At 37.6% G+C, this 24,738-nt stretch overlaps 2 protein-coding genes across 6 annotated transcripts; one reads left to right on the top strand and one right to left on the bottom strand.

Moving 5' to 3' along the window:
• Positions 1-310: 310 nt before the first annotated feature.
• On the bottom strand, positions 311-12,146 carry IRAK4 (interleukin 1 receptor associated kinase 4). 4 transcript variants are annotated; one of them, XM_086748302.1, is made up of 12 exons: positions 12,119-12,146; positions 11,348-11,517; positions 10,112-10,257; positions 9,604-9,801; positions 8,633-8,793; positions 7,876-7,940; positions 7,463-7,577; positions 6,318-6,427; positions 3,551-3,734; positions 2,612-2,674; positions 1,943-2,101; positions 311-1,822 (listed from the first exon to the last, which is right to left on the bottom strand). In XM_086748302.1, the coding sequence occupies exons 2-12, from the start codon at positions 11,506-11,508 to the stop codon at positions 1,790-1,792; spliced, it is 1,395 nt and encodes a 464-aa protein (XP_086604428.1). In that variant the 5' UTR covers positions 11,509-11,517; positions 12,119-12,146; the 3' UTR covers positions 311-1,789. The 4 variants fall into 4 exon arrangements, with proteins under 4 accessions (XP_086604428.1, XP_086604418.1, XP_086604436.1 ...); XM_086748292.1 differs by lacking the exon at positions 12,119-12,146 and adding an exon at positions 11,989-12,051; XM_086748310.1 differs by lacking the exons at positions 1,943-2,101; positions 12,119-12,146 and adding an exon at positions 11,989-12,051.
• Positions 12,147-12,179: 33 nt separating this feature from the next.
• Positions 12,180-23,961, top strand: PUS7L (pseudouridine synthase 7 like). Of its 2 annotated transcripts, XM_086748270.1 has the most exons (9): positions 12,180-12,300; positions 12,548-13,473; positions 14,162-14,321; positions 15,936-16,131; positions 17,174-17,272; positions 18,818-18,899; positions 20,367-20,644; positions 22,300-22,353; positions 23,125-23,961. In XM_086748270.1, exons 2-9 carry the CDS (start codon positions 12,591-12,593, stop codon positions 23,446-23,448), a joined length of 2,076 nt encoding a protein of 691 aa, XP_086604396.1. In that variant the 5' UTR covers positions 12,180-12,300; positions 12,548-12,590; the 3' UTR covers positions 23,449-23,961. The 2 variants fall into 2 exon arrangements, with proteins under 2 accessions (XP_086604396.1, XP_086604406.1); XM_086748280.1 differs by lacking the exon at positions 17,174-17,272.
• The last annotated feature ends 777 nt before the right edge of the window (positions 23,962-24,738 follow it).

Below are 24,738 nucleotides of genomic sequence, written 5' to 3'. Positions count from 1 at the left end.
TTCTGCTGCACTGGAGGTGCACAGTGCTGACTGGGGAATTACTGCAGCAAACACACTTCAGGACAACGCTATGGATGTATGCTAGCTCTAGGGAATAGTAAAAAGCAGACGTGATCCAATAAGAAACCATCACGTAACAGCTGGAGAGGTTTAAAACTGAAGAATGGCTTCAGCAGATTTTATTCTGATGTAGCCTTATAGCAGCTTTTTTCTCCATGAGCCCAGGTTCAGAGCTGTACAGCTTTGTTCCATGCAGTGAGGTTAGCATAATGTTGTTAATAAGAAACACAAGCAATGTAAAATGACTATGGTTTCCAAAGCTCAAAGGTTTAATAGAAGAAATAATCATCTGCAATGATAATACAGAGTTTTTGTTCAACGGCTTTTTACAATTTATGCTCAATAAAACTAGAAGCTGTTTAGGTGGATACCTTTTTCTAAATTAAACTATCGGTTTTAAAAGGCAATACAGAATGAGTTAATAGCCACAGATCTAATTATATAAATACAAGTGTTAGAAATCACATGCTTTCTACAGAGAGAGATATATATCTCTCTCTCTCTATATATATATCTGTGAATGCAGGCAGATCATTTGTCAATCCTTTTTCTCTGATAATCATAGAGTTTCAAATTTAGACAGACTATTTTCCTACCCCTAAGCTGTCAAGAAAAAGTTCATGATATGCAAAAAAGGTTTATATAAAAATAACTTCTTTCATTTACAGTGGTAGTATTTTCCTACCTACTTAGTCCAAAGTATCTGGAATATTACTAGTCACTTTCATTCCATTTTTATTTTGATCTGTCAATATATCTATTACTTTCTATGTTGCTTTTTAAAAAGTGAATTTTAATATTTATTAATATACATGCAAATATATATTTTTCCAAAGACCTTCATTATTTGAGTAAGGAAAATGCAGAATTAGTCTTAGAATTATTATTCAGGCCCCTTTAACAAAATATGCCATCTGTATTTATAATCCATATGGAATCTTATCCTAAAATGTAAAATATCCAAAGTAGCTAAGAGACTTCCCGTGAAGAAAAATCAAATGGTTTGTCATCACATAGAGTTCACTGGAAGAAAGCCATATGTATTTTTGCATTTGCACTGCAAGATAATTATTTTGCTTGCGAATCCTTGAAAACAAAAAAATACTTAGAAAATGTCTTGCAGCATTTATTTCAATAAAACTAATCCAGAGAAGACTTCTTAAAAAATAGTCGCATTCACAAACACTACGAGTCCATTCACACTAATATCTCAAGTTAAAATGCTAAATGAAGTTTGTTTTAAACAGGTACTACTATTGCATTTTCCTCACAAGACAACGTAAGTGCCATTTGTATCTATTAAATGTTGTTTTTCAATAGAAAAAGGTCTAGAACACCTGATCAACAAAGCAATTTGCAGAAAAAAAAATTCTACCCTGTTACTGTCCTATGCCTTTGCAGAGGACATACTTGATACTTGGAAATCAAAATAATCAAATAGATTCTAATATGGAAATGCATTTAAAAAGCTGTGGAGAAGATGTACCAGAAATGCAATTTGTTAATACAAAAACCATTTTCTCATGTTGAGAGCCCAGTGTCTAATATGTGAAAAGGCTGCTCAGTTAACAAAAATAGCACGATGACAGGCCAACAGCACAGCTTATGTGCAGACCAGAAAGTTCTGGAAAGTAGAAAAGCTGATAATGTCACAGTGAATACTAATAAAATATTTGCTACTGGTGTCTACTCCATTTCAAAAACATTTGTGTACTGGAAGAAACATATGTCAAGTTTTTATCTCTTGTAGATGCTGTTGGACCTGAAAGAGAACAGATAGAAATACAAATAACTCATCCTGTAGCCACGCATGCGCACAAACACACACACATGCATGTGCGCTCTCTCTCAAAATAAGCCTTAAATCTGAAAGACTACATACCATCTTAATGTCTGGCCTTCTGTTTTTTCTCTCCCTCAGACACTGATCAGCAATTGAATACATTTTATGAACTGAAGGTGCATCCCAGTCACTCATCTTTTCATCAACATAATCCTCAATTGTTGCCTCCTCATCCTCAATTTCATCTTTGATACTTAACTACAAGAGAGTTTGAAGCAATGAGCAGATAACATTGTAACACTGTACTCCACACTAACACTTTGAAAACTTGCTTTTGAGTGTTCGTTCCTTTCTCAACCACCTTTCTAGACAAAGAACAATGACAACAGTTCAGCAGCATAATTATTAATCAATACCTGCAGAAACAGCCTACGATACTATAAATGGACTATACATTTTCATTATAAATTACTTCTAATTGAGTTAACACAAAATTGTAACACAATTTTCATTGATCTGCATCATACAGCTTTAACATTCTCCCAGTTCAAGGCGCAGTTTCTTAGTATTGTCTCTTTTTTTTCAGAGAAGCAGCATGATCAACATGAAGTATTTATGTTTACTTAATAACCCACAAATATGCAAACTTAAATGTGAATAATTTCTTTTTTTTTGGTCAACTTTAGAAAGCCTCTTTCTGTAAACTATTGCTTTCTGTCACCACTTTTCAGTGGCTGCTGAGGGGAGGAGAAAGCAAAAGGAACATACCAGTAACTGCGGCTCCCGGTTTTCATCTACTGGAGGAAGACCTGTTATTATTTCTAGTAAGACCTAGGAGAAAAAAAAAATCAGAAAAAAAAATGAAGCATAGAATAATCCTTAGTATAGACACCATTTGCAAAAAGGAGCATGACCCCCAATCTTTCAAACAAATGCTCACAGGATCTGTATTTGTCCAAAGATAGCTCTCTATATAACTGATTGTTGTTGCTCTTGTTCCTACCTTTATTTTCATTAACTGTCATTAGCAGTGTGGTTTATGAATTTCAACACAAGTTCTTCTCACCCTACACTGTGTTGCTTCAAAGCAAGATGGAAGGATTCTCAAGGTATTCAGAGACAGTACCTGGCCTACCTCCCCATGAAAATAAATGCCATGAAGGAAGTGGTCAATAGCAATTAGGGTTTGGATCTATTAAGAATGGATTCACTATTCTTCCAAATATTAAGCTCATGTCTTTTTTTGTACTCAGCTTTAAGGCAAATCCCACATGGAGAGCATACTTTTCTGGTGCTTAAAAATAGTAAGACACACTTGATTTTGAAACATTTTTTTTAGGTTTTTTTTTCCAGCCTGAGTTACATTTTTATGCAATACTAGGCAAAAAGAAACAATGATGTTCCACATATTACTTCAAACTACATTTAGCTAGAACTTGGAATGTTATTTTACACCAGCCTTTCACAAGCAAATTTATGTTTTAACATAATTATTGTAATTATTAGCAAATTCAATGTTATAATCAACATATTTAAATTATTTTAAACCAATCAAAGTTTAGAAACACTATCTTAAGAGCGTATCCATTAGGAAAAGGAGAAATGAGAGATCAGAGTGGATTATCTAACTTCAGATATTCTTGATTTTGTATGCTTTTATCATTTACCAAAAAAAAAGGCATATACTGCTTCCCACATTCTACTTACTACTCCAAAACTGAAGATATCAGATTTAGGTGTTATCTCTCCTCGCAGAGCTTCAGGTGCCATATAGGCTGCTGTTCCAACAATTCTTTCAGTCATGATTGTTTGTGTGAATGTTACAGATGCTCTTGCAAGTCCAAAGTCAGAAATTTTAGGCATATATGTATCAGTTAATAAGATATTTGCACTGGGAGAGAGGGGAGAAGAAAAACAAAAAAGAAAAGGGACTTTTCCAAAGCAGTACGGTAATTAGTTTTTATAACAAACTAGTAATTCTTTAGTAACCAAACACAAACTGCTATTTTGACTGTTTCTTGGAATCCAAGATATTTATTAATCACTCATATGACAAAAAATATAAGAGTTAATTTTGTTTGCAATTGCTTGATTTCAAAATTAATTGCTCTAAATAAATCAAGAGCTGGCTGCCAGGATCCATCTATGTTTTTTGTTGTGCATGCATTAAGGAAAGAAAAAAAAAGGAGTGGGGTGCAAAAAAACACAAGGTAAAAAACAAACACCCTCTCCACCCCCAAATGCTACAAATATAAAAATTTCTTGTAAGAGAACAATTATGTTACACTCATGTTTTGGATCTCAGTATTCTTTCTTTAAGAAGGAAAATAAAGAATACTTATCTCTGATCAACTGGTACTGGATTACACTACAACTCTTAACTGTCTAAATCTCTACTCAGAACTAACAAAAGCAGGTTTTTATACCTATTATCTAGAACTATGTCAACCATTACAAACTCACATGCCAAATTAATACTAATACTCTTATTCTTCTCTTGGAAGAGAAACAGAAAACGTATTAATGCTGGAATAATATATATGTTGTGTTTCCACTTGATCTCCAGCTTTTACTTCCCTTAAAAAACCCTCGAAGAACAAGGCTTATCTAGAAGGCCTTAATGCTTTCATAAAATACTTGCTGGGATGAATTCCAGCATAAATCTACTGTTTTTTAAACTTGTAGCACTTGGAAGCATTTTCAAATCACTTGATTTAACTTTTCTGTAATCCTCCTAATTTTCTGACTCCCTTAACAGAACCATAAAAAAAACCACATAGCCAGATAGAACATTCAACACTTCCTAGAAACTTCTATTTCCTTTCTTTTCCTTTTCTTTCTTTTCCTTTCTATTTCCTTGTTGTTCACCAAACCTTCTCAACCATATTAACACAGCTGTAGGTTACAACAGATCACTTGATATTAGAACTGCTGTAAATAGTGTTAAATATTTATTTATTTCCCACTGCAAAAGGCCAAACACTTGTCAAGGCACTATCCACCAACTGGTTTTGTATTTTAAGCTCAACTTCTAAAAGGAAGAAAAGGATCACAACTTCATAAATCTGAGCTTCTTAACAACCTGACTCAAGCCCAAAGAGTGCTCACTTTTTTGATACATCGCAAAAAGCACAACAGAGGGAAGTTTTACTGCAACTGTCAAGCTTCCAGAGATAAAAGAACCATTTCCTGGACACAACCAAGCCGAAAAACTATGGACAACCCTGAGAACACTCATTCAGTGATGTCCTCTGTAGCCTATAGGGAAGCTGTTCTAGTGCCTGTCTGGTTATGAATTGTCTCCACTCGTCATAGCAAAATGAAGACTGAAGTAAACATTCTTAGACTTCTCTTCATTTAAGTTTTACCTGGAAGTGACAGCACTATTTATTGAACTATTCACACTGCAAGTGCAAGAGGTTGCAAAATGGAATCCAAACAGAAGAAAAAACATAATAAAACCCAACCCTGTAATATGATCGACTCACAGCACTTAGAAGGGTAGAGTAGCATAAGGTAAAAAATGCATCCCTTCCAGTCATTACACTTGTCCAGAGGCTTAAGCAGGGAAGAAAGAAGAAACATAAATTATCAAAGCAGCAAGCACATTTTATGAGGCAGCTGAAGCAAAAACTTGTTTCTCACAAGCTGGAAGGTCACAAAACCAAAGTGGCCTACATTTAGCAGCATTGCCAGAAGCCAGAAAGCTATTGAAACATTCATCCGTGACACCCAATCAGTCAGTTGCTCCTTCTTAACCCACAGAAGGAATAAGGCATCTGGGGCTTTTCTTCAAAGATTTGGACTGCTTTGGTATTTAAAAAAGACAACACTATAAACTTTAGCATGGAAGGGGGAAAAAAAAAGCAGAACACCACCACCCCCCACCCCCAAACTCTACAACAAAAACCCCACCTTTTCTGAGCTCTGATATCCCTAGAAAACACTCCGGTATAACAAACAAGTGAATATACGCTATCCTTGAAGAACCCTGAACTTCATAAACCTGACTGAAATAATTTTACTGTCTTCAAAATAAATAGCAGTAAATCAAAGGAGACACTCTGAAGAAATGTTTAAGAGAAAAAAAAAAAGGTGGGTTTTCATCTGGAAAAATTCCCCATTTAAAAGTCATTATGGTCTCTAAGAGTAGCTTTTTCATTAGCAGCAGTTGTGAAAGAACTGAACTTCTGAGTGTCCTCACAGCACTCAAATAACTATTTGGTAGTAACAGAATACAATAGCCTCATCATTATCTTTAGAAGTCTGTACTGGTCATGTCCTTGGGGCACAGAGAAGATTATGGTGATGGATGTCACTTGCAGAAAAGACTGTGTCCTTCACTGAAGCAATGCTTTTTTTCAGTTTGCTCTCCCTAAAATGACTTTAATAGAGGGAAGAAAAGAAAGAAAAAAAAAGAAAAAAAAAAACAGAAAAAGAGAAAATGCAGCCAGCTACAGTCAACAGCTTTTACCTTTTAATATCCCTGTGAATATGATTATTTTCATGCAAAAAGTTGATGCCATTTGCTGTACCTTGAACAATTTTACACCTTGTATTCCAAGAAATTGGGGGAGTGCCATTCTTGAATAAGTAAAGAGAAAGGCAAGGAGAAAGGTGAAAATCTCATACATATATATGTTCACACAAAACAAAACATACAAAAACCCCACAATCCAAAACCAATTTCTTGCTATGTTTTGTAGTTTTCAAGTAAATAATTAAAAAGACTAATAGCACACATTTCTTAATTTACTTCGGCAGAAACACATGCATTTATCACATTCAGTTCTTTTCCCTGCATTTTGCCTTAGATTAATTCACCCGTTACAAAAAATGAAAAAAAAAATAGAAAAAGGGCAAAACAATATTTTTTAAGTCTGGGGGCATAGGGGGTTGAAGTAGCACCAGTTTAAAATGTTCTCCACATCACAACCTCAGAAGCTGCATTTGCTTAGTATAAAGCAGACTTTTTAACTCCTTCAACAAACTAACACGGACACTCATCTGCCAGGTTAAGTCTGGCTTACTATTGGTATCACTCTAACAAGCAACTGTTTGCCCTTCATACTCAGAGTTGCCCCACCAAAATCAAAGCAACTTATTCTTTATTAAAAGCCAAGGCTAGAAGACACGTCATTTGATTAAATTGCGTTTACACAAAACACTAATTTAAAAAAATATATTTAGGCACTTCAGAAAGAGATATGCAGATTACGAACATTGTGTTATAGCCACTATCACAAGGGCAATGAACAAAGGGCAATTTCACAATGCAGAATCTGAAGAACTAGCAGAGAACATGCCAATGTCAGAACCAAGAATACTGCAGCACCCTCTGCTTGGCTCCACGCAGGCATACCAAGCCCAAGCTCCAGTGCCACTTCAGGTATTGATACATGACATTGTATTGTCAACCTGCTTTGACTTTAACATGTCTAGAACATTTGTATAAAATGTTATTGGAAAAATACATGTTCCCATATTTGTCTCCCGGAACAGAGAACTAAGTAGTAAAACATTGTTTGGCCGTTACAGTCCAAAGTTTCAAAGATATTTCATAGATATCTATACTTCAGCAAAGTAAGACAACTGGCAGCTAGAAAAGATCTTACTTACCAGACAAGCAAGTCTGTCAAGCAATGAACCGTTGGGCATGTATTCATACACCAGACATGGCTGAGCACCGTCACTTGAGAAACCAAGCAATTCTACTAGATTCTCATGCTGACACCTACAGCAAAAAAAATTCTACGTACATATGCCTTGAAAGACTCCCAGCATTTGAGGAAAATACAGAGGGAGCTTGACCCCAGTCACTTTTTCCAGCCCTACTGCACATAGCCAGATTTCTGCAGTGGTGCTTTAAAAATACAAAATATAGTCATGTATATGAGACGTTCTCACTTAACATGAAAATCATTAAGTCATGCTAGAAAGACAAAAATAAGGGATCGCACTAGCCAACACGTTATCTACCAACTTAGATTTGCATAAAAGGCTAAAATGACATCGCATAACCCTGTACTCACTTTGCCATCATTTTTATTTCTTGATCAAATTGCTGTTTCAAGTCTTGAATACTAACATCAACCATCTACAAAAGGAAGTATTTGACATTAATATGGCTGGCCACATTAAAATGCACAGTTGTTCATTAAAAAAATTACAACTGTAAGCCTTTCTTTAGATTAGTTATATGTAATAACAACTTAACTGTTTACAATATTTTTTTTACTCAACTCAAAAATAAAGTATCAGAATACGATTTTTAATTCCTCAGAACACAATATTATTAGACAAATGGATCCAGTTTCAGCACAGTCACCCAACCTACCCATTTTATTTCACTGCAGTTACCCACTAATAGGACTCACACATTACAAAATGAGTTATTCACACAAACCATTGGTTATGAAGACAGAATTTTAGTCTGTGAATCATTCGTAGCTTGTGAATCATTCATCTGATTCTGAAAGTAAAATCTTCCTAGCATCCCTTCCCTCCTGCCACTCCTTGCATGCAGGGGAGGGAGAGGAACCAGGGGAGCACTCTCACACATCTTGCCTGAGCCACTCAAAGGAGAGCTACAGAAAGGGCAAGGCTTCATCTCTGGTGACCGTGCTGACTCACACCACTCATGGGACTAGAGGATAAGGTTCTCAACCCAACTAACGTTTAATACAATGACACCTTTTGAAGTGTACTGTTCAACACTTCCCAATGATAAACAAGTCTATACTATAAAGTACACAGTCATTAAAAAGAAAAATGCCCAAGACAACTCACAGCGATGAGCTTCTTGACAGCCACATTTCTGCCATTGATGTAGCCTTTGAACACAACACCAAAGCCACCTTCTCCCAGTTTATTACCTCCATCTGATTCTGGTCGTGCATCAAAATTATTTGTAACACTTTCCAAGTCATGAAACGAAAAGTTATGGAAATCTGAAAGACATATTTGCCATTTAGCACAACTATGTTTTCACTCAAGACTAAGAGCATTTAACACATTCTCTGTTCAGTTCTATTAAACCAAAAACTTGCTGCCATACAAATCCTGACATAGTGGAGCCTTACTTCCAGCACTGCGATGAAAATACAAAAAAAAAACCAACCAAAAAAAAACCCCACAGATAAACAATATAATTAGCTACACATAATTTTCTTCACAACTAGCACTGCAGCAGCCTCCTGATCGTATTTTTTTGTTAATACTCATAATACAGGTATAACAGAAGTTAGATGTACAAGCAGATCACAGACTGCGCCACGCTGTGTTAGATCTGAAAATCACATCATGTTTCTGGCAGCAACCCAAAAGTGGAACTTCACGAAGGAATAGACCAACCACATGCTTTCCTATAATGCTTTCTTTAATCATCTTTTTCTAACACTCTTCGTAATTTCTGATATATAAAATCCAGCTTTAAAACACAAGGTGCTAAACAGTCTACAAAATCTGTATCTAAAAAGGGCAACAGGATTATGTGTAGCACAAAATAAATTGCAATTTAAGTAAAAGTCAGTTGCAGCTGCGCTAGTGGCAAGGCACAACTCATATTTAGACGTCTTGTTACCCAGACCCAATTCACAGTCACACAGAACAAGAGCAAAAGCAAGATGCCGTTTCCTACAGATGCATGCTGATGGGGATACAGCCATTACTCTAACACATTCCTATGATTTATTTCACATGGGGTCAAAGACAGACCAGAAAAAAAGATTGTACTTAATTCTACCAATCTAAGTGCCTACCTGTGTTACTAGAGAGTGAACTGCTATTTTCTTGACTTAAGTAGGAAGGAGCTGAATGTTGCTTCTCAGTACTCTGAGCTAAAACAGGCTTTACAGATGCCACTTCTTTTTCCTGTATAGGCAGTTGTTTCTCATGTATAGGCAAGGTTTCCTGTGAAGAAAGAGGTATTGTAACTTCTTGTGCCATCGTTACAGCTTCTGCAAATGGAATTTAGAAAAAGTGTTAACTGTATTAGGCACCAGAAAAAAACGAATAACATTAATGCCAGTATTCAGTAAGATTAGGAGACATGTAAGCATCATGAGAAGGTTATATTCTGGCACCATGTGTAAAGTAGGACTCTTACTTAAAATTGAAACACACTGAACAGTTTCTATAAAACTGTTATTACAAATAATGGATAACACGTCCACTTTTAGCTGTTTTGACCTAATCCTTTCTGATTTTCAAATTACTGTGAAGTTCTTTAGCATCACACAGTACAAAATACAAAAGAGTAACAGTTACCTGGAAGTAAAAGGCTGGCGGGTGCTAGAAATTGATTCCTAATCAGCAGATCCACAAGATCACCGACAGTGCAGTTTGTTGTTCCCCAGTCATAAAGCAATTCACAGGTGGGGCTCTTTCCCATTTGTACAAATGCCTCAAATCTCCTTAAAAGATAAATTAAAATCAACATTAAAAAAAACCCTGACCTTGAGAACTATGAAGAAGGGAGATAGAGTAAATGTAAACAAAAAGACACTTAAAATACATATATAAAAAAAGATCAGAATGTACTGAACTGTACAAAGATTTGCAAATCTTCTGAAAATGCAGCTAAAAAAATCTAAAGACATCTAAACTCAGGGGGAAAACACAGGAAAAAACTCAGGGAAAAATATGCATAGATGGCTTCAACATTTTTCCCAGAAACCATTACACATTGGCACATGGGACCAACAGATGAGAGAATGCCAGTGAGAGACAAGAAGGCAAGTGAGAGCCGGATCAAATGGGGAGGGAAAAAAAAAAGTTCTTCCATCCATTTGGCATTCACACCTCATTGTGAGTATTTCAAGACGGACATTAACCAAAAATTAAGATCTATTATTCTGACTGATTTATTATTATCCTAGAAAGACAAACAAAGAGTTAATGCTAACATCACTAGATAAGACCATAAATCAAATATGATACGTGAGGTATTTAAAATCTCATAACCTTTGAAATAGCTTAATGATTCAACAAGCCCTTCAAGCAACATGGAGTTAATAAAATGCTGCTGACATTACTTCTCAATTAAACTTGCCAGTTTTAGGCCTTGGGCACCCCATATTTGTCAAACATTTTCTTGGGAACAGTGAACTAGGAGTTACAGTCTAGTTGCCTCTTGTGCTGTTCTTGTGCAAAGAGGCACAACGAAGTCAATGTTTCCCAGTCTCTGGGGTACAGACAGTTACACAGTCAATGCTGTATCACTAAAAATACATATGCCTGTGGCTCTAATTAGTTCTATTTCCCTTAGTCAATTTTCTTTGGCTATAGCTTGTCTGAAAACTGAACTACAGAACAATTGGGAGCAATTACCTTGAGTTCCCTAAGGAAATGGTACTGTAAGATGTTAAGTACCCACAGGCACACAAATTGCAACAAGTTACAGTAATTGCTGGACAATTGTTGGACAAGAGTATGCAACTGACAACGGTATTTATGTCAGACAGTTAATAAACAAGGTAATGTTATGTGACTTCTATATAGGACCTGATATGCATTTGGTTGTATCTGCTTTCACCGGACGGGTTGGTTATATCTACTGCTAATTTCTTCCACCCTTCTTGCGGATCGATGAAATCTGCCAGCTGCCGCATGAGCCCGTAGCTGATGCAGCGGACGTACGTCGACGTCGTTACCGGCTTGCTCATCTTCAGCTCCTGAGGAACACAAACGGTGCCGTTACCAAAGAGGTTCTTAGACTGGATAAAAGCACGAATTTTTTTTTACACTGGCACAGGTTGCCCAGAGAGGTGGTGGATGCCCCATCCCTGGAAACCTTCAAGGCCACGGGCTCTGAGCAACCGGATCTGGTTGGAGATGTCCCTGCTCCTTGCAGGGGGGTTGGATTAGATGGCCTTTAAAGGTCCCTTCCAACCCAACCCAAACCGTTCTGTGATTGTACGATTCGCGAAGCCGGTAACGCGGCAGACCCGACACCGCAGCCACCCCCCGCCCCCTCCCCACAGCTCCGCCAGCCGGCTCCCGGCCGCCCAGAGAGGCCCGGCCCCGCCCCCCCCCCGCCCGGGGCCGCCCTCGCGACGCAGCTCCCGCTCTCGCCGGCAGGCGAACGCCCCCTCCCCCGCCCAAAACGGGCGGCGGAGCGCCCCCCCCCCCCCCCCCCCCCCCACCTCCCTGGCGACCCCCGTCGCTTCCTGGCGGCGGCGCTCACGACCCGACCCGCCCCGGCCCGCCTGTTTCACGTCAGGCGTTTCCCACTGCATCACTTCCCCTTTAAGAGGGCGGGACTCAGCCTCTTACGACCGGCACGGAGACGGCGGCTCGCCAAGGAGAAAGCGGAAGCGCTCTCCTCCCACGCGGCCTCGCCATAGGCTGCCTGGGACTTGCCCCGCCCTCTCCGGCGCACCCCACGGCTGGCCGGAAGCTGGGGGGTGGCGAGGGAGGTCCCGTTGCTCTTTTTCCCCGCGCGCCTGGAGAAGTTGGTACGGTCCATGGGCCCCTTCCCCCGAGAAAGGGCGGGGGGGCGGGTGGCGCCCCCTGGCGGGGCCGAGGCCTCGCGTGGGCGGCCGCCGCGCGTGGCTGTGCCGTTGCACCGGCCGGTAACGGCCGTTGGGGGCGCGGGACCGGTCTCGCGGGCCCCTCCCCGCCTGCCTTTCGGCGGGTATTTTTTCTGTAGTAGTTGGTTTTTTTTTTCTTCTCCCGTCCCTGTTTGGTTTTCTCCTCTTGCAGGTGTCGTGGTTTGTGGCTGGGAGCAGGGGAAGGCGGGGGAGCCATGCTTCATTCCCTCAGTTACGTGACTGATCACCCTGGCTTCTGTGGCACCATCAAAAACTCACCGTGTGACTTCGTCGTGACAGAAATCGAGGTGTCTGAACCCTTACTTAGGGATACCCGGGTTGAATCGCTTCAGAAAACAGGCGAAGCGCCACTAGAACAAAATGGCCCCAAAAAGCCAAGAACAGAGCCCTGCGGCCCAGATGCTGAGGGCAGATGTTGTGGTGGCGCGGCCAGTCCTTTGGAGCGTGACCCAGGCCACGCGGGAGGTGACTCTTCTGCATCCCCTGACAAAAACCAGCCTGGGCGTGAACCTGAACTGAAATGTGGCCTTGAGGAAGGTGGTATATTGGATGCCTTGCTAGGCAAACCTGTCAGTGAACAGCTTCATAAATTTGCTCGTGATCTGAAGGATGAATGGGACTTGGGAAATAACGCCAATGCTTGCGCTAGGGAGTTCTCGCTGGGACCTGTACTGGACAAGAAAAATCGAGCTGATTTACACAGTACCATTAGGCAGGAATTCCCCTTTCTAGTCACTGTGACAAAAGACAATGAAATTACTGTAAAAGGGAATGCTGATTACAGAGAACTTTGTCAGCTAGTGACTGAAAAGGAAACAAGTGATTTCTTTAAATTTTTAGATGCAAAGCTAGAAAATTCTACATTTTCCTTTGAGCCCGATGGAGACAAAGAGCACAGAAAAATAGTTCACCACTTTATCAATAGAAGATTTGGAAAACTTTTAGAAACAAAGTCTTTTACTGTGACAGATGTCAGTGATCAGCCAAATACGTCAATAATGGTACGGTTTCGAGAAAAAAGGTGGCCCAGAAAAAGGTCTGCTGGTGGTTTCCAGGAAAAACAGGATCTTTATACAGGTAAATATTGCATTTTTAGTGAAAGTGTCAGGTATTATGGTTTTCTTTAGTAAGCCTGAGACTCATTTTTTTATATGATATATAGGCCTGGTTGACCCAGTCATTATTTATGCTGAAATAAATCATTATTAATGCAGTGTGGTTAGATCACTGGGGAATAAGATGGGTGAATCAAATGCTGCAGTGATTTTACATAAACTGTTCAGTGCTAATGGTTACAGTGCTTTTGGTTGTAGCACTAACTCTGTGTTATTCCTTGTGGGCTCGCTTTCCCTTGAAAGTAACTGGGCGATTTTAGAAGATGCACCTAGATGTTGGACAAGTTAGTAAGGTCAAATTTGATTTAAGATCTCATTCCTTAAAGCAGTTGGTTTCTGATATGGATAATGTTTCTAGCAATAAGTCGATACATGTTCGCTGAATTGTGTTGCATTTTATCAGGTGCTGGTTTTGAACAAAGCAGGTGTTTTTCGTTGTTCCAAAGAGCTTTGTGTACCATGTCTTTATTTTTCTCTTTCAGTACTGAAAAAAATCCCATTTCCTTTAGTTTTGTGGAATGGAAAGGCTGTTTCTTTGCTGTTTTCGTGCTGTTGTAGTTTGAAGGGAAGAATCTGCCCATCTGTCGTGGCAGAACACCTGTATGATCTAGAAGTGCAAGTTCCTAATAATTCTGAGATGATTGTTTCAGCTTTCACCCTTCAGAAAGAAAATCTGGAAACACTAGAAGCAATCAGCTTCTTGGCTGCTGAACTTGGTGTTCTTCCTTCAGACTTCAGTTACACTGGCATCAAAGATAAGAAGGCTATTACTTACCAACCTATGGTTGTGAAGAAGGTGACTCCTGAGAGGTACTTGTAATCTTGGTGCATTCAATTTCACACATATTTTTATATATTTATAAGTATCCATGTGATACAATCTTCTGGAAAGTTCTTATTGATGTGTCTTCCCTTCTCCATTATTAGAGCACAATGGAAATGGCTTTACTGTTGTGTGGCTTTAGGGAATATAGAGCTTAGCTCTGAAGTCCCCCACTGTCGGAATTTAAAGAAAAGTCTTGCCTTTCTCTTTATTTTTCATAACATGCATATACGATATCATCTGGGATGCTATCCTTCCAATTCATGCTCATGTGATCCACTTCACAATTTCTGAAGTACCATCCACTAGCTGGAACCGAGAAGAAGCCTATATACTATGTGATGGGACAGGTTTCCACATACTATTGAAGTATTATCTTGTGGTCCATAGACAGCAAGTTAAAAGCTCTATACAGCTACAAAAATAAAGCAAGTAATTACAGATATGCTTTGGACAGATGCTGTCTTTGGTGTTAAGTATCAACTTTTATTGTATTGTCCAATTTAGAAACGTGAGACTAAATAAAGATATCACCAAACCTGAGGGCAGAAGATACATTCTGAATAACGCATCAATGATACAAGATGTGCCTTTCCATTCCTCATTTTTGTTACTCTCTGTAGCCAGTTCAGTAGATAAAAAATACAGATGAAGTTCTACCACAGTAACAGTAAAAATTTGCTAGAGTCAAAACCATAACTTACTTCTTCCTCAGCTTTAACTTTCTGTTGGATTTTGGTCTTAGCAACAAAGTACACTTTACAAATGAAAGAAAGTAGAATTTATGTTTTTAGGATTTATTACTAACATAAACATATATCAATAGTAAAATTCCACTGCAAACTGCACTGTAAGGCCACTTGTTCAAGAGATAATTAGCAAAACTTTGCATTAATATTGAAATTATTAAGAAAATAGTTAAATCCTTCCAAGCCACTAGCGTAACAGGGAAAAGAAATAATTTTTATAAATAAATAATTTATAAAGTTAGTAAAATATTGCTTCGAATGTAAGCTCTTATGTGGAAAGTTTCCTTTGATTTGAATGACTGTTACTTACATATAAGAACAAAGAGATTGAGTGGATACTTTAAAGGGCAAATACTTGAACTGTCAGCTGTGTTTCCAATTACAAGCATACCCAGAGAATCAGTGTGCTGAGTTTGTTTTTGTTAAGGCTGACCAAGAAAGAGCAATTGTGTTTTGAAGCCTGCTAGAGCACATTACTTTTTCTTTTTCTTTTTTTTTTTTTTTAATGAAAAGCAGATTTTTAGGACTGAAGAGTAATTTTTTTTTCAATTAAAAATGCAAAATTCAGTGCAGTTGCCTTGAGAAAGTTCAATGAATTGCTTCGTTCCAATATCTGTCGAGCTATGGAATATAAGTGCAAATGAAGCAAACATTTTAAAAGTATTTCTGGACTATAACTAAATGTTAAGACTTCTATCGCTGCATTTGATTTGGTTTTCTCAAAATAATCTGTTTTAAATCTTTTATTTTTAAGTGTTTTTCATTCTAGTGCAAAGGTGAAGAAGACGCTTATTAGAAGTTGGATAGCTTTAGTAGAGGATGGTTCATAATTTCTCCCAATTATTTGTGCAGGTTGAAAGAAATTGGAAGCAAAATGGAAAAAAAGGGCATGAGAATACACAACATACATTCAGCATGCCAGCACCTTAGGCTTGGTCAGCTGAAGGGCAATCACTTTGATATAGTTGTGAGAGATCTCACACTCCACAGTCATGACTCTTCTGCAGATTTGAAAGAGAGAATATCTGAAGCAATGGAAAATGTTGAGGTAAAAAAGCCTTGCGGTTGATGATAATGAACAGTTTTAATTCTGTGCTGTAAAAAAAAAAGAAGTACTTTTAAAGGAAATGTTTGTAATAGCACAATAATGGCACTATTTCCCAGTTTTGATGCTTTTTGCTATTTTATGTCTTTCCTGCACTACTTAAGGAATCACAGGAGTAAGCTGCCTTCCAAGAAGGGAGCATAAATGAATTCATTCTGTGTTACAGACTGCAGACCTCAGAGTGGTGCAGCAAGACAGATGGAAAATTTGTAGCAAATGAGTATGGTTATGTGAGCTATTGCTGCACAGACCTAAGGCCAACCAAAGTGATGCATTTCACTGTGGCAGTTGACAGGGTGAAAGAATATAGTTACATGTGTCAATTGGTTGTCTATTTTTGGTCATGTGAGGAATGTGCATGATCTGCTCAGGTGAAAAACTGCTTTCATGCGTATTTTCTCTGCATAGCAGAGAAAGAAGATCCTTTGAAATTCAGTGGATTTTGATTGCTGTTATCCTTAGTCCCTGAAGAAAACTCCATCATCAGGCATTCTCAGGATATTCAAAGCAAGGTTATATAATTTGAACTGAATATCCATTTCCAAAACAAATACCACACGGTTTTTGCTTGTCTACTCCATGCATGTTTACTATTTTCTAGAAAAGGATGTTCTTATTGGGTCACATGGCTGTGATTTTACTGCCCACATGTGACCTAGAACCCATCAGGAGACTTAAAACCCCAATTAACAGAAGTGCTCACTCTTGATCATTACTATTGTAATAATAATACAAATGATCTTATGTGAAAAGAAGATTAGTGTTTTTAAGAAAAAATGTCCAACAGTGAGATATTTTTAAATTAGGTGCCAAAATATTATAATGAATCGTGACAATTTTGTTACTTATTATTTCTAATTAAAAAAAAAAACAGTTTGTATGCATTTTGGATACAAATGTAGATGTATGTGTGTTGTATGTGTAGTCTTACTAATTGTACCTGGTACTTTCGTGCTTTTAACATATTTATTCTTTATCATTCTAGACAAAAGGTTTTGTAAATTACTATGGGCCTCAGCGATTTGGACAAGGACAAAATGTTCAGACAGATCAAATAGGATTGGCTTTACTGAATGAAAAAATGGTATTTTGATTTTGTAATTTAAGTAGTTACTGTCAAGTTAATTTCACATTACAGTTGTAATGTCTAGCGCTGGAGTTGACCTTCCCAGTGAGCAATTTCATTTGTGAGATAAACCCATATGTGCACTGGAGGTAATTGCCAGATCAGTTTTGACAACAACATAAGCATGAAGATCTTCATACTGAAACAATTTTTTTTTTTAAACAGCAGGTGCAGCTTTAAATAGTTCAGGAAGTGATTTTTGTGTCTATGATTGGTATGTGATTGTGATTGTCATCATGCCACTTAGCTGGAAAGTGGCTGCATTCCATACCAGGTTTGAACACTAAAATGAAGCAGTCTTTATACAATGTTTGTTCATGGTCCTGATTGCCTCCTAACTTGTAGCCTCTTTATCCTGATGGAGATCTATATACTTATTAAAAACGTCACAAGATATCACATAGGACCATATGAAAGGATTTGCTTTTTTAATACCAAAGTAAATTATCTGCTATGTAGAAGAAATTGCTGCTTTCCATTATTCCTTGGCTACCTTCCCAAACTCTTATTCTGAGTGATTGATAGTTCTGATTGATTCTTAGCTCTCCATGTAAGCTAAGGAGAGCTTAATTCTGAAGTAATAATTCATAAGATAAGAGTCATATACTTTTCAATGTATGTGGTATAGTACTTGGCAGAGAATCAGGCACTACAAAATGAAATGAATACTTGATTATCCTTTTCTTCTAATCTTGTTTTGATTCTGAGAAAAGTCAGGAAAACTTACCCTCCAAATACAAAAAGAATCAAGATTTGAGGGCAGCCCGTAAAAGTTACTGTTGATGTATCTGACATTTTGAATTCTGATATACTAACAGTTGGTACCAGGTGCCAGTTCCTGAAGAGTAATGATTCAAATCTTAACTTGGGTACTTTTTAATTTAAAACATGTAGAAACTGCTATTTATATCAAAACTGTGCCAGTATATGCTTCAACAGTCCAGTACAGAGGAGGACAAGACCAGATGTCACAGGTCTAGCCAATTGTGTGGCTCCACTGGTGTTGCAAGTAGCAGAGGTTAGTGTAGTGTTTTCCCTGTCACAGCGTCATCTAACCTAATACAGATCAGTATTAAAACAAAGATTGTTGTCCCTCTGTGTGAGACTGTGGAAAGTGTTCAGTCTACATTTTGTATGAAACATGCAAAAAGAAAAGAAGAGACCTTCCTGTTCAGGACAGAGTGATGGCTTTATGGAGTGGAGGAGTTCTAACTGGATGTTCAGGAAGACTGACAGATTACTCATAGAGCTTTGAAAGCTTGCTGTGTCTTCTGTGTGACTAAAAGCTTTCTTTAATCTGAGAAGGGACACAACCGCATTGGTTTGCTCTCCATGGCATCTTCTGTAAAAGGGAAAATTTGACTTTGACCTTAAAGAACTGATATCATTTTGAGAGGTTGCAGAATATGTTAACACAGAATTGGATGCATGATTGTCTGTTTAGTTGACAAATAGTTATATGTAAATGCAAAAGATATAAATTATTAATACTGTTCTTCGAAGGTGAAAGCTGTGAAGTTGTTCTTTACACCTGAAGATACTGACGACCCTGTAAACAACGCAAAAAGATACTTTCTGCAAACTGGTATGTCCAGTTAAATTGTCTATGCATTCAGGGTTGGTATTGTGAGGCAATAAGATGTTGCTGCACAGGAAGACACTTTTTATTTTGCTGCTGCTTTATATCACTCAGTAGTTTATTCTGCAGAACACAGTAGAGTTGCACAGTTAAAAATTAAGTGAGGATGAGGCCCTAAATGTGCAAAACAGTGGAAAACTAATGTACTTCAGGTGCAATGCAGTATAGAAACAAATGCTGTACAGCATAATGCTGGAAAAGACTAAGATAATTTTATCAAAGCAGTTTTAGCCTCCTTCCATCTGTCTGCTTTTGAAATATAAACTTCTCCTCTCTAATAAAGGAAATATACAGGAATAAGACACCCAGCTCATACTCAGCACTTACCATGTGTGGGCGTCTAATTTTCTGAGATTTCTGTAACAATCTTTGTTCTTGTTTTTTGCACCTTTGAGCTTTGCTTTTACATCTCTCTAATTATGTATCTCTTCCATGCTTTCCTGTGTTCTACCTTCTTTCTCTCTTCGACTAATATAAACAAAATACGTCAAAGGCAGAAGTGTGCTGAGTAAAATGCTCTGTTTGTTGTATTTATTGTTTTTATCATTCATCTTGGCTTTCTCTCTAAAACAAAAAATTTGGAGTTGTTCTCGACTTCAAATATATTTGTTCTTTTCAAATATTCCACATCTGTTAGCCTGCTTATCACTGTAGATTGACAGAACAACCATGGTATATGGGTTCAAAGGACATGGATATGTTTCACAAAAAAACATGTGATGAATCATTCTGTGCTGTACATTGCTGTATGATGCGTGGAAAGACATTGATGTGGACTCAGAAAACAGCTGCTTGCCTTTTCCTGAAAGCAAAAGGTAAAAGGCTATGCAAAAGGCTTTGTCAGATAATCACTTGTAATGAGAAAATAAGTAAACCATAACATTTTAAATATACAACATTTATATAATTTAGTGCAAATCTCATTAAATATATTTTCATCTTGGTTGAGGCTCAGACTTCCCAGTGGCCAAGGCAAATTGTACCTTTAAAATAAAGATATGGTTTTTACCCTTTATAAAATACGTGTTCTCAAATGATGTAAAGTAGAGGTTTCACGTTCTTTTATAGCTTGGTTTTTAGTTTCAATTACCTGATCTATAAAAACTTTTGGAGTGTTGAAGTATGTTTCTAAGAAAAAAAGATAATGCAAACTAGGATGACAGCTAGTTTAGTTTATACTGAATGAAGTGGAATAGAATTCATGGGACTGTGTTGACAGGCATCTAAGATGAAATTTGTCTAACATGACACATTAAGGGAAAGGGAATAATAACCTAAAAGTCAGCATAAAGAGGTTAGACTGACACCATTTTTCCCTATCTGATTATTTCATCTTCTTAAGTGTATTTTCTCCTGACAACTAATATTTGAAAAATCAAAGATTACTTATATGGTTATTTTTGTTTATATCAGAAGATGCAAAGGGTGCACTTGTGATGCTGCCAGAATTTAAAGTGAGAGAGAAGATGTTGCTACGAGCTTTACATCGCTATGGTGTAAATCATGAAGGCTGTACCAAAGGATGGCTCAATATTCCTCACTCCATGCGTATATTCTATGTCCATGCTTATTGCAGTAAAATTTGGAATGAAGCAGCATCATATAGACTGAAGATCTATGGTTCAAAAGTTGTTGAGGGTGATCTTGTCTTCTCAGAAGAAAATGATGAAAACGTTTCCCTCAGCGACAAGGTGAGTCTTCACAAAAGGCTTCATGCACTTGAATACATACTCTAATGCTTTTATTTTGGTTCATTCATTAAAATATTTAATATTAGTGACAAAGGTAGAAAAAGTGATGTAGCTTTTTGTAGTGATGTAGCTAGATGTATATGAGTAGCTTTTATCTGTTCAAGTGAGAAGAAGGAACAGAATGTCAGAATTGATATCTGGAAGAATTTATCCTGCATGGTATATAATGCTCTCCTTAGGATCTGACTCAGGAAAACTTTCAGAGTGGACTCTGGGTGTACTGGTATTACCAGTCAGTGCAGATCTGATTCTTGCTCTCCAGGCCAGACCTTCCCATTATATATGTATTAATGACTATAAGCCCATGGTGAAAGGTGGCCTCAGACTGAACTGGTAATCTCGTTGCAGCTACACAGTCAAAGCATGTGTAGCACAATTTAACTTACTCAGGCAATTAAAACAGACTGATAATGGGTCTGAAGTGTTAGCATTGTTAAAAAATGCAGCAGCCTTGGGAAAGTAGCAAAGGGCAAGGGAGTGCTTCTGCTTGCCCACAGCACAGCCTGCATGCTGTGCCTGGAGCCGTGGGTGAGGCAATGAGCAGAAGCCAGCAGTGGAGTGTGTGCTGGTCCCAGGTCATGGCATGGTGAAGTCTATTATGAAGCCACCTCTTTCAGGGTTAGCATACTTTTTTCTTATTGTGGAAGCAATTGGATCTCTTCTCCCAAGTAGCAAGTGATAGGACAAGGAAATGGCCTCAAGTTGTGCTAGGGGAGGTTTAGATTGGATATTAGGAAAAATTACTTCACTGAAACATTTATCAAGCACTGGAACAGGTTGCCCAGGGAAGTAGTTGAGTCACCGTTCCTGGAGGTGTTTAAAAAACATGTAGATATGGCACGTAGGGACATGGTTTAGTGGTGAACTTGGCAGTGTTAGGCTTATGGCCGGATTCAATGATCTTAAGGGTCTTTACCAACCTAAATGATTCTATGATTCTATCTTTCTCCTGATCATCAGATAAAGCACAGAATTTTGCAGTGTTTTACTGGATAATAAACAGGTGTATGCATAGGCAGAATGTATCTAATTACTTTTGAGTGACCATCTTACAAACTTGAAAGCGAGAGCACTTGGAAGGTTACTGAATAACCTCCAGTCTCTATAGAATGGCTTCTGTTTCCGTTCTGATTTTTCTTCAACAATATTTTTGAAAGTGAATGTTAATAAAGCAAGTAGATCAAATAAAATGAAAAGCAGAGGTATCAAATCCAGTAGTGAGTTACTGAGTTTAATATAAATATATTCTTATTTAATATAAAAAAAATTTCTTAGTATTTTTGCTTTTGCCGATGTAGCATAAGATTGCATTGGCACAGTTAACTTCAAACTCAAAGAATATGAGTTTATAGTGATAGTTTGCTAATTAGTAGATTAGTAAATATGTAATGCAACGCCATTTAACAGTAAACAGATTACTTTATACAAAGCATCTCTACTATTTTGCATACCTGAAATAGATTATTATTTTTTTAGTAGTCAAATAACCTTAGAATCTTTTACAAGTTTGGGAGTAGAGTGCATAATATCTAATCTAAAGTGTATGTTTTGTTTTTTAAAAAGGTTTTTTCTTAACTTCTTAAATGTCTTGTCAGGTTCATGTAGTCACTGCTCCAGAAGAGTCAGCTAACAAATATTCTATAAACCAAGTAAGTCTGTATGGAAAATTCTAAGTTGTTGATCTCTTTATTTGATTAAAATGTTTTGTTTTAAAAATAATGTGATTAAGTTAACTGGTGCGATCTTCTTCCTTGCCAGAATGCACATTAAAGAAAACACATGTGAACTAGTCTCCACTCATAACAAAGAGGAGGAAAGAATATTTACTTTGTAATGGAAATAAGTACAGTGTCATTTGCAGTATGGCAATATTTATCTTGAAGCTGAATGTAAATACTTTGAAAATTTTTTCAGTCTACTAGGAAAAACGTTCAAGAGCAATTGATGCTCTAATATTTGAAGATTCAGAGTGTGTAGTTCTGAAGTCTTACATAGGCAACTTACTGTCTTTATTGCTGCATCTCTCCCAACAAGCAAGGAAATTCATGTTAGTATATTTCTAGTTTCTTTAGGAATCGTGATACATTGATTCTTTTTTCTGCTTTAATTACATCCAACCTACCTGCCTTGCACAGCTTTATTTCGCAGGAAAAGGTACTGTTTTACTATTACAGGCCCTAAACCACAAGATTTAGACATGTTTAGACACATTCAAGGCCAGGTTGGATGGGGCTCTGAGCAACCTGATCCAGTTGATGTCCCTGCTCCTTGCAGGGGGGTTGGACTAGATGACCTTTGAAGGTCCCTTCCAACCCAAACCATTCTATGATTTAAAATTGTAATCACATTTATTTAAAGGGGAATTAGTGGGCTTTATTTCAAATATGTTCCTTGTTTTGTTTTTTTTTTAATCTTTGAAGGTGGTTCTTCCAATGGTGGGACACAGTATCAAGTATCCCAGTAATAAAGTTGGGCAATGGTACCATGAAAGGCTTTCTAAGGATGAGCTACAGGTGTGCAAGTTCAGAGTGTCTCCATTACAACTGAATATACCTGGATGCTACAGACTCATTTTGAAAAATGTTCAGAATCTGTCATATTTTTTAGAAGGCAGTGAAAAAGGAACTGCAATTGAAGACAACCATCTGAATGAATCAAAGATTTCTCTTCATATATCATTTGACCTTGATTCTTCATGTTACGCAACAGTCTGTCTGAGAGAAATAATGAAATGTGACTTTTAAGATTCCAGTTAATGAAAGATTGCAGGAATATTATACAGCGGTGATATTGTATGTATCATGCCAAGAAAATAAGGGAGAATAACAAGTTCAAGCCAGAAACAGGAAAATTCAAGATTGAGATTCATGTTGATGAGGTAAAAACCCCACCAAAACCCTTTGGAATGTTTGAAAAATTCCAAACCCTAAATACAAACCCTTGGATGCACTGGAATAAAGCTATGTGTTCTTCCAGGCAGGTTTAACAGAACTTAAAGTAGCCATGGGCTGCAAGCGTGGATTTCATATTTGTATAGACATCTGACTTGCAAAGTTAAATCCTGGAAAAATGTTTGCAGCAAGTAAATGTATCTTTTGTTTCATAATAATTTTATTTTAAAACAGGTTTCTACTAAATGCTGTTCAAGCAATAATGTTTAAAGTTTGCAGCCTACAGGTTTCAAACTGAAAAGCTGCTATTCTGAGGTTCCCTAAATATGTTGTGTTTTCATTGTGTTCAGGCACGAATTTTAAAATGTAAAAGTCTTGGCTCAACATTGACAATCCATCTGATACTTTATCAGACATTTGATGAATCCCCCAATTAATGCTAAGGATTCCAGGATTAAGTAGTGCATAGTTGTTGGTTACTGCCTCTTCAAGTAAGCTGATCAAGATGAGGTGAGTAATTAACAAAACTGCAAAACATTTATAATTAAGCCAAAACCCTGTTTTATTGTTTACAGGATGCAGACTTTATTCCTGTTACTGTAAAGCTTTATGGTGGCAAAAAAAAATGTTAATGGAACCATCCCTGGAAAAAAAGCTTTTATATTTTATTCTTAATTAAAAAAAAAATAACAGTAATAAAATGAGTGAATTTGTGGAAAAGAGGAGAGCAGAAAATGTCATTTACCTTGACTTTAGTAAGACTTTTGACACTGTCCCATAATATTCTTGAAACCAAGTTAGGATGTTATGCTCTGGATGGGTGGACAACCAGATAGGTAAAAAAGTGATTGGATGGTCGGGCTTGGAAAGTAGTGGTTAATGGGCCATACTCAATCTAGAGTGACAACCACTGGGGTCTCTCCTGGGCCCCATCCTGTTTAATGTCTTTGTCAGTGACCTGGAGGAGGGAATGGAGTTCACCCTTATTGAATTTGCAGATGATGACAAATTAAGGGAACAAATAGATACTTTGGAGGATCAGGCTGCCATTCAGGGCAACCTAGATGTGCTGGAGCAACAGGCCAACAGGAACCTTATGACATTCAGCAAGACAAACACAAAGTGCTACTCCTGCGAAGGAAG

This window comes from Chlamydotis macqueenii, chromosome 1 (genome assembly GCF_036417535.1).
Source record: "Chlamydotis macqueenii isolate bChlMac1 chromosome 1, bChlMac1.mat, whole genome shotgun sequence".
Classification (NCBI taxonomy): domain Eukaryota; kingdom Metazoa; phylum Chordata; class Aves; order Otidiformes; family Otididae; genus Chlamydotis; species Chlamydotis macqueenii.
The sequence above is the reverse complement of the archived record's forward strand: the minus strand, read 5'-3'. Positions and strand labels throughout refer to the sequence as shown.

Bases quoted from the DNA above. Each gene is read 5' to 3' on its own strand.
- IRAK4 (XM_086748302.1), bottom strand. From the start codon at position 11,508: ATGAGCAAGCCGGTAACGACGTCGACGTACGTCCGCTGCATCAGCTAC. The intron at 7,578-7,875 runs GTGAGTACAGGG...TTTTTGCTGTAG, and splicing joins GAAATAAAAATGATGGCAAA to GTGTCAGCATGAGAATCTAG. The intron at 2,102-2,611 runs GTATGTTCCTTT...ACTCTCTTGTAG, and splicing joins ACCGGGAGCCGCAGTTACTG to TTAAGTATCAAAGATGAAAT.
- PUS7L (XM_086748270.1), top strand. From the start codon at position 12,591: ATGCTTCATTCCCTCAGTTACGTGACTGATCACCCTGGCTTCTGTGGC. The intron at 14,322-15,935 runs GTACTTGTAATC...TTATTTGTGCAG, and splicing joins AAGAAGGTGACTCCTGAGAG to GTTGAAAGAAATTGGAAGCA. The intron at 20,645-22,299 runs GTGAGTCTTCAC...ATGTCTTGTCAG, and splicing joins ACGTTTCCCTCAGCGACAAG to GTTCATGTAGTCACTGCTCC.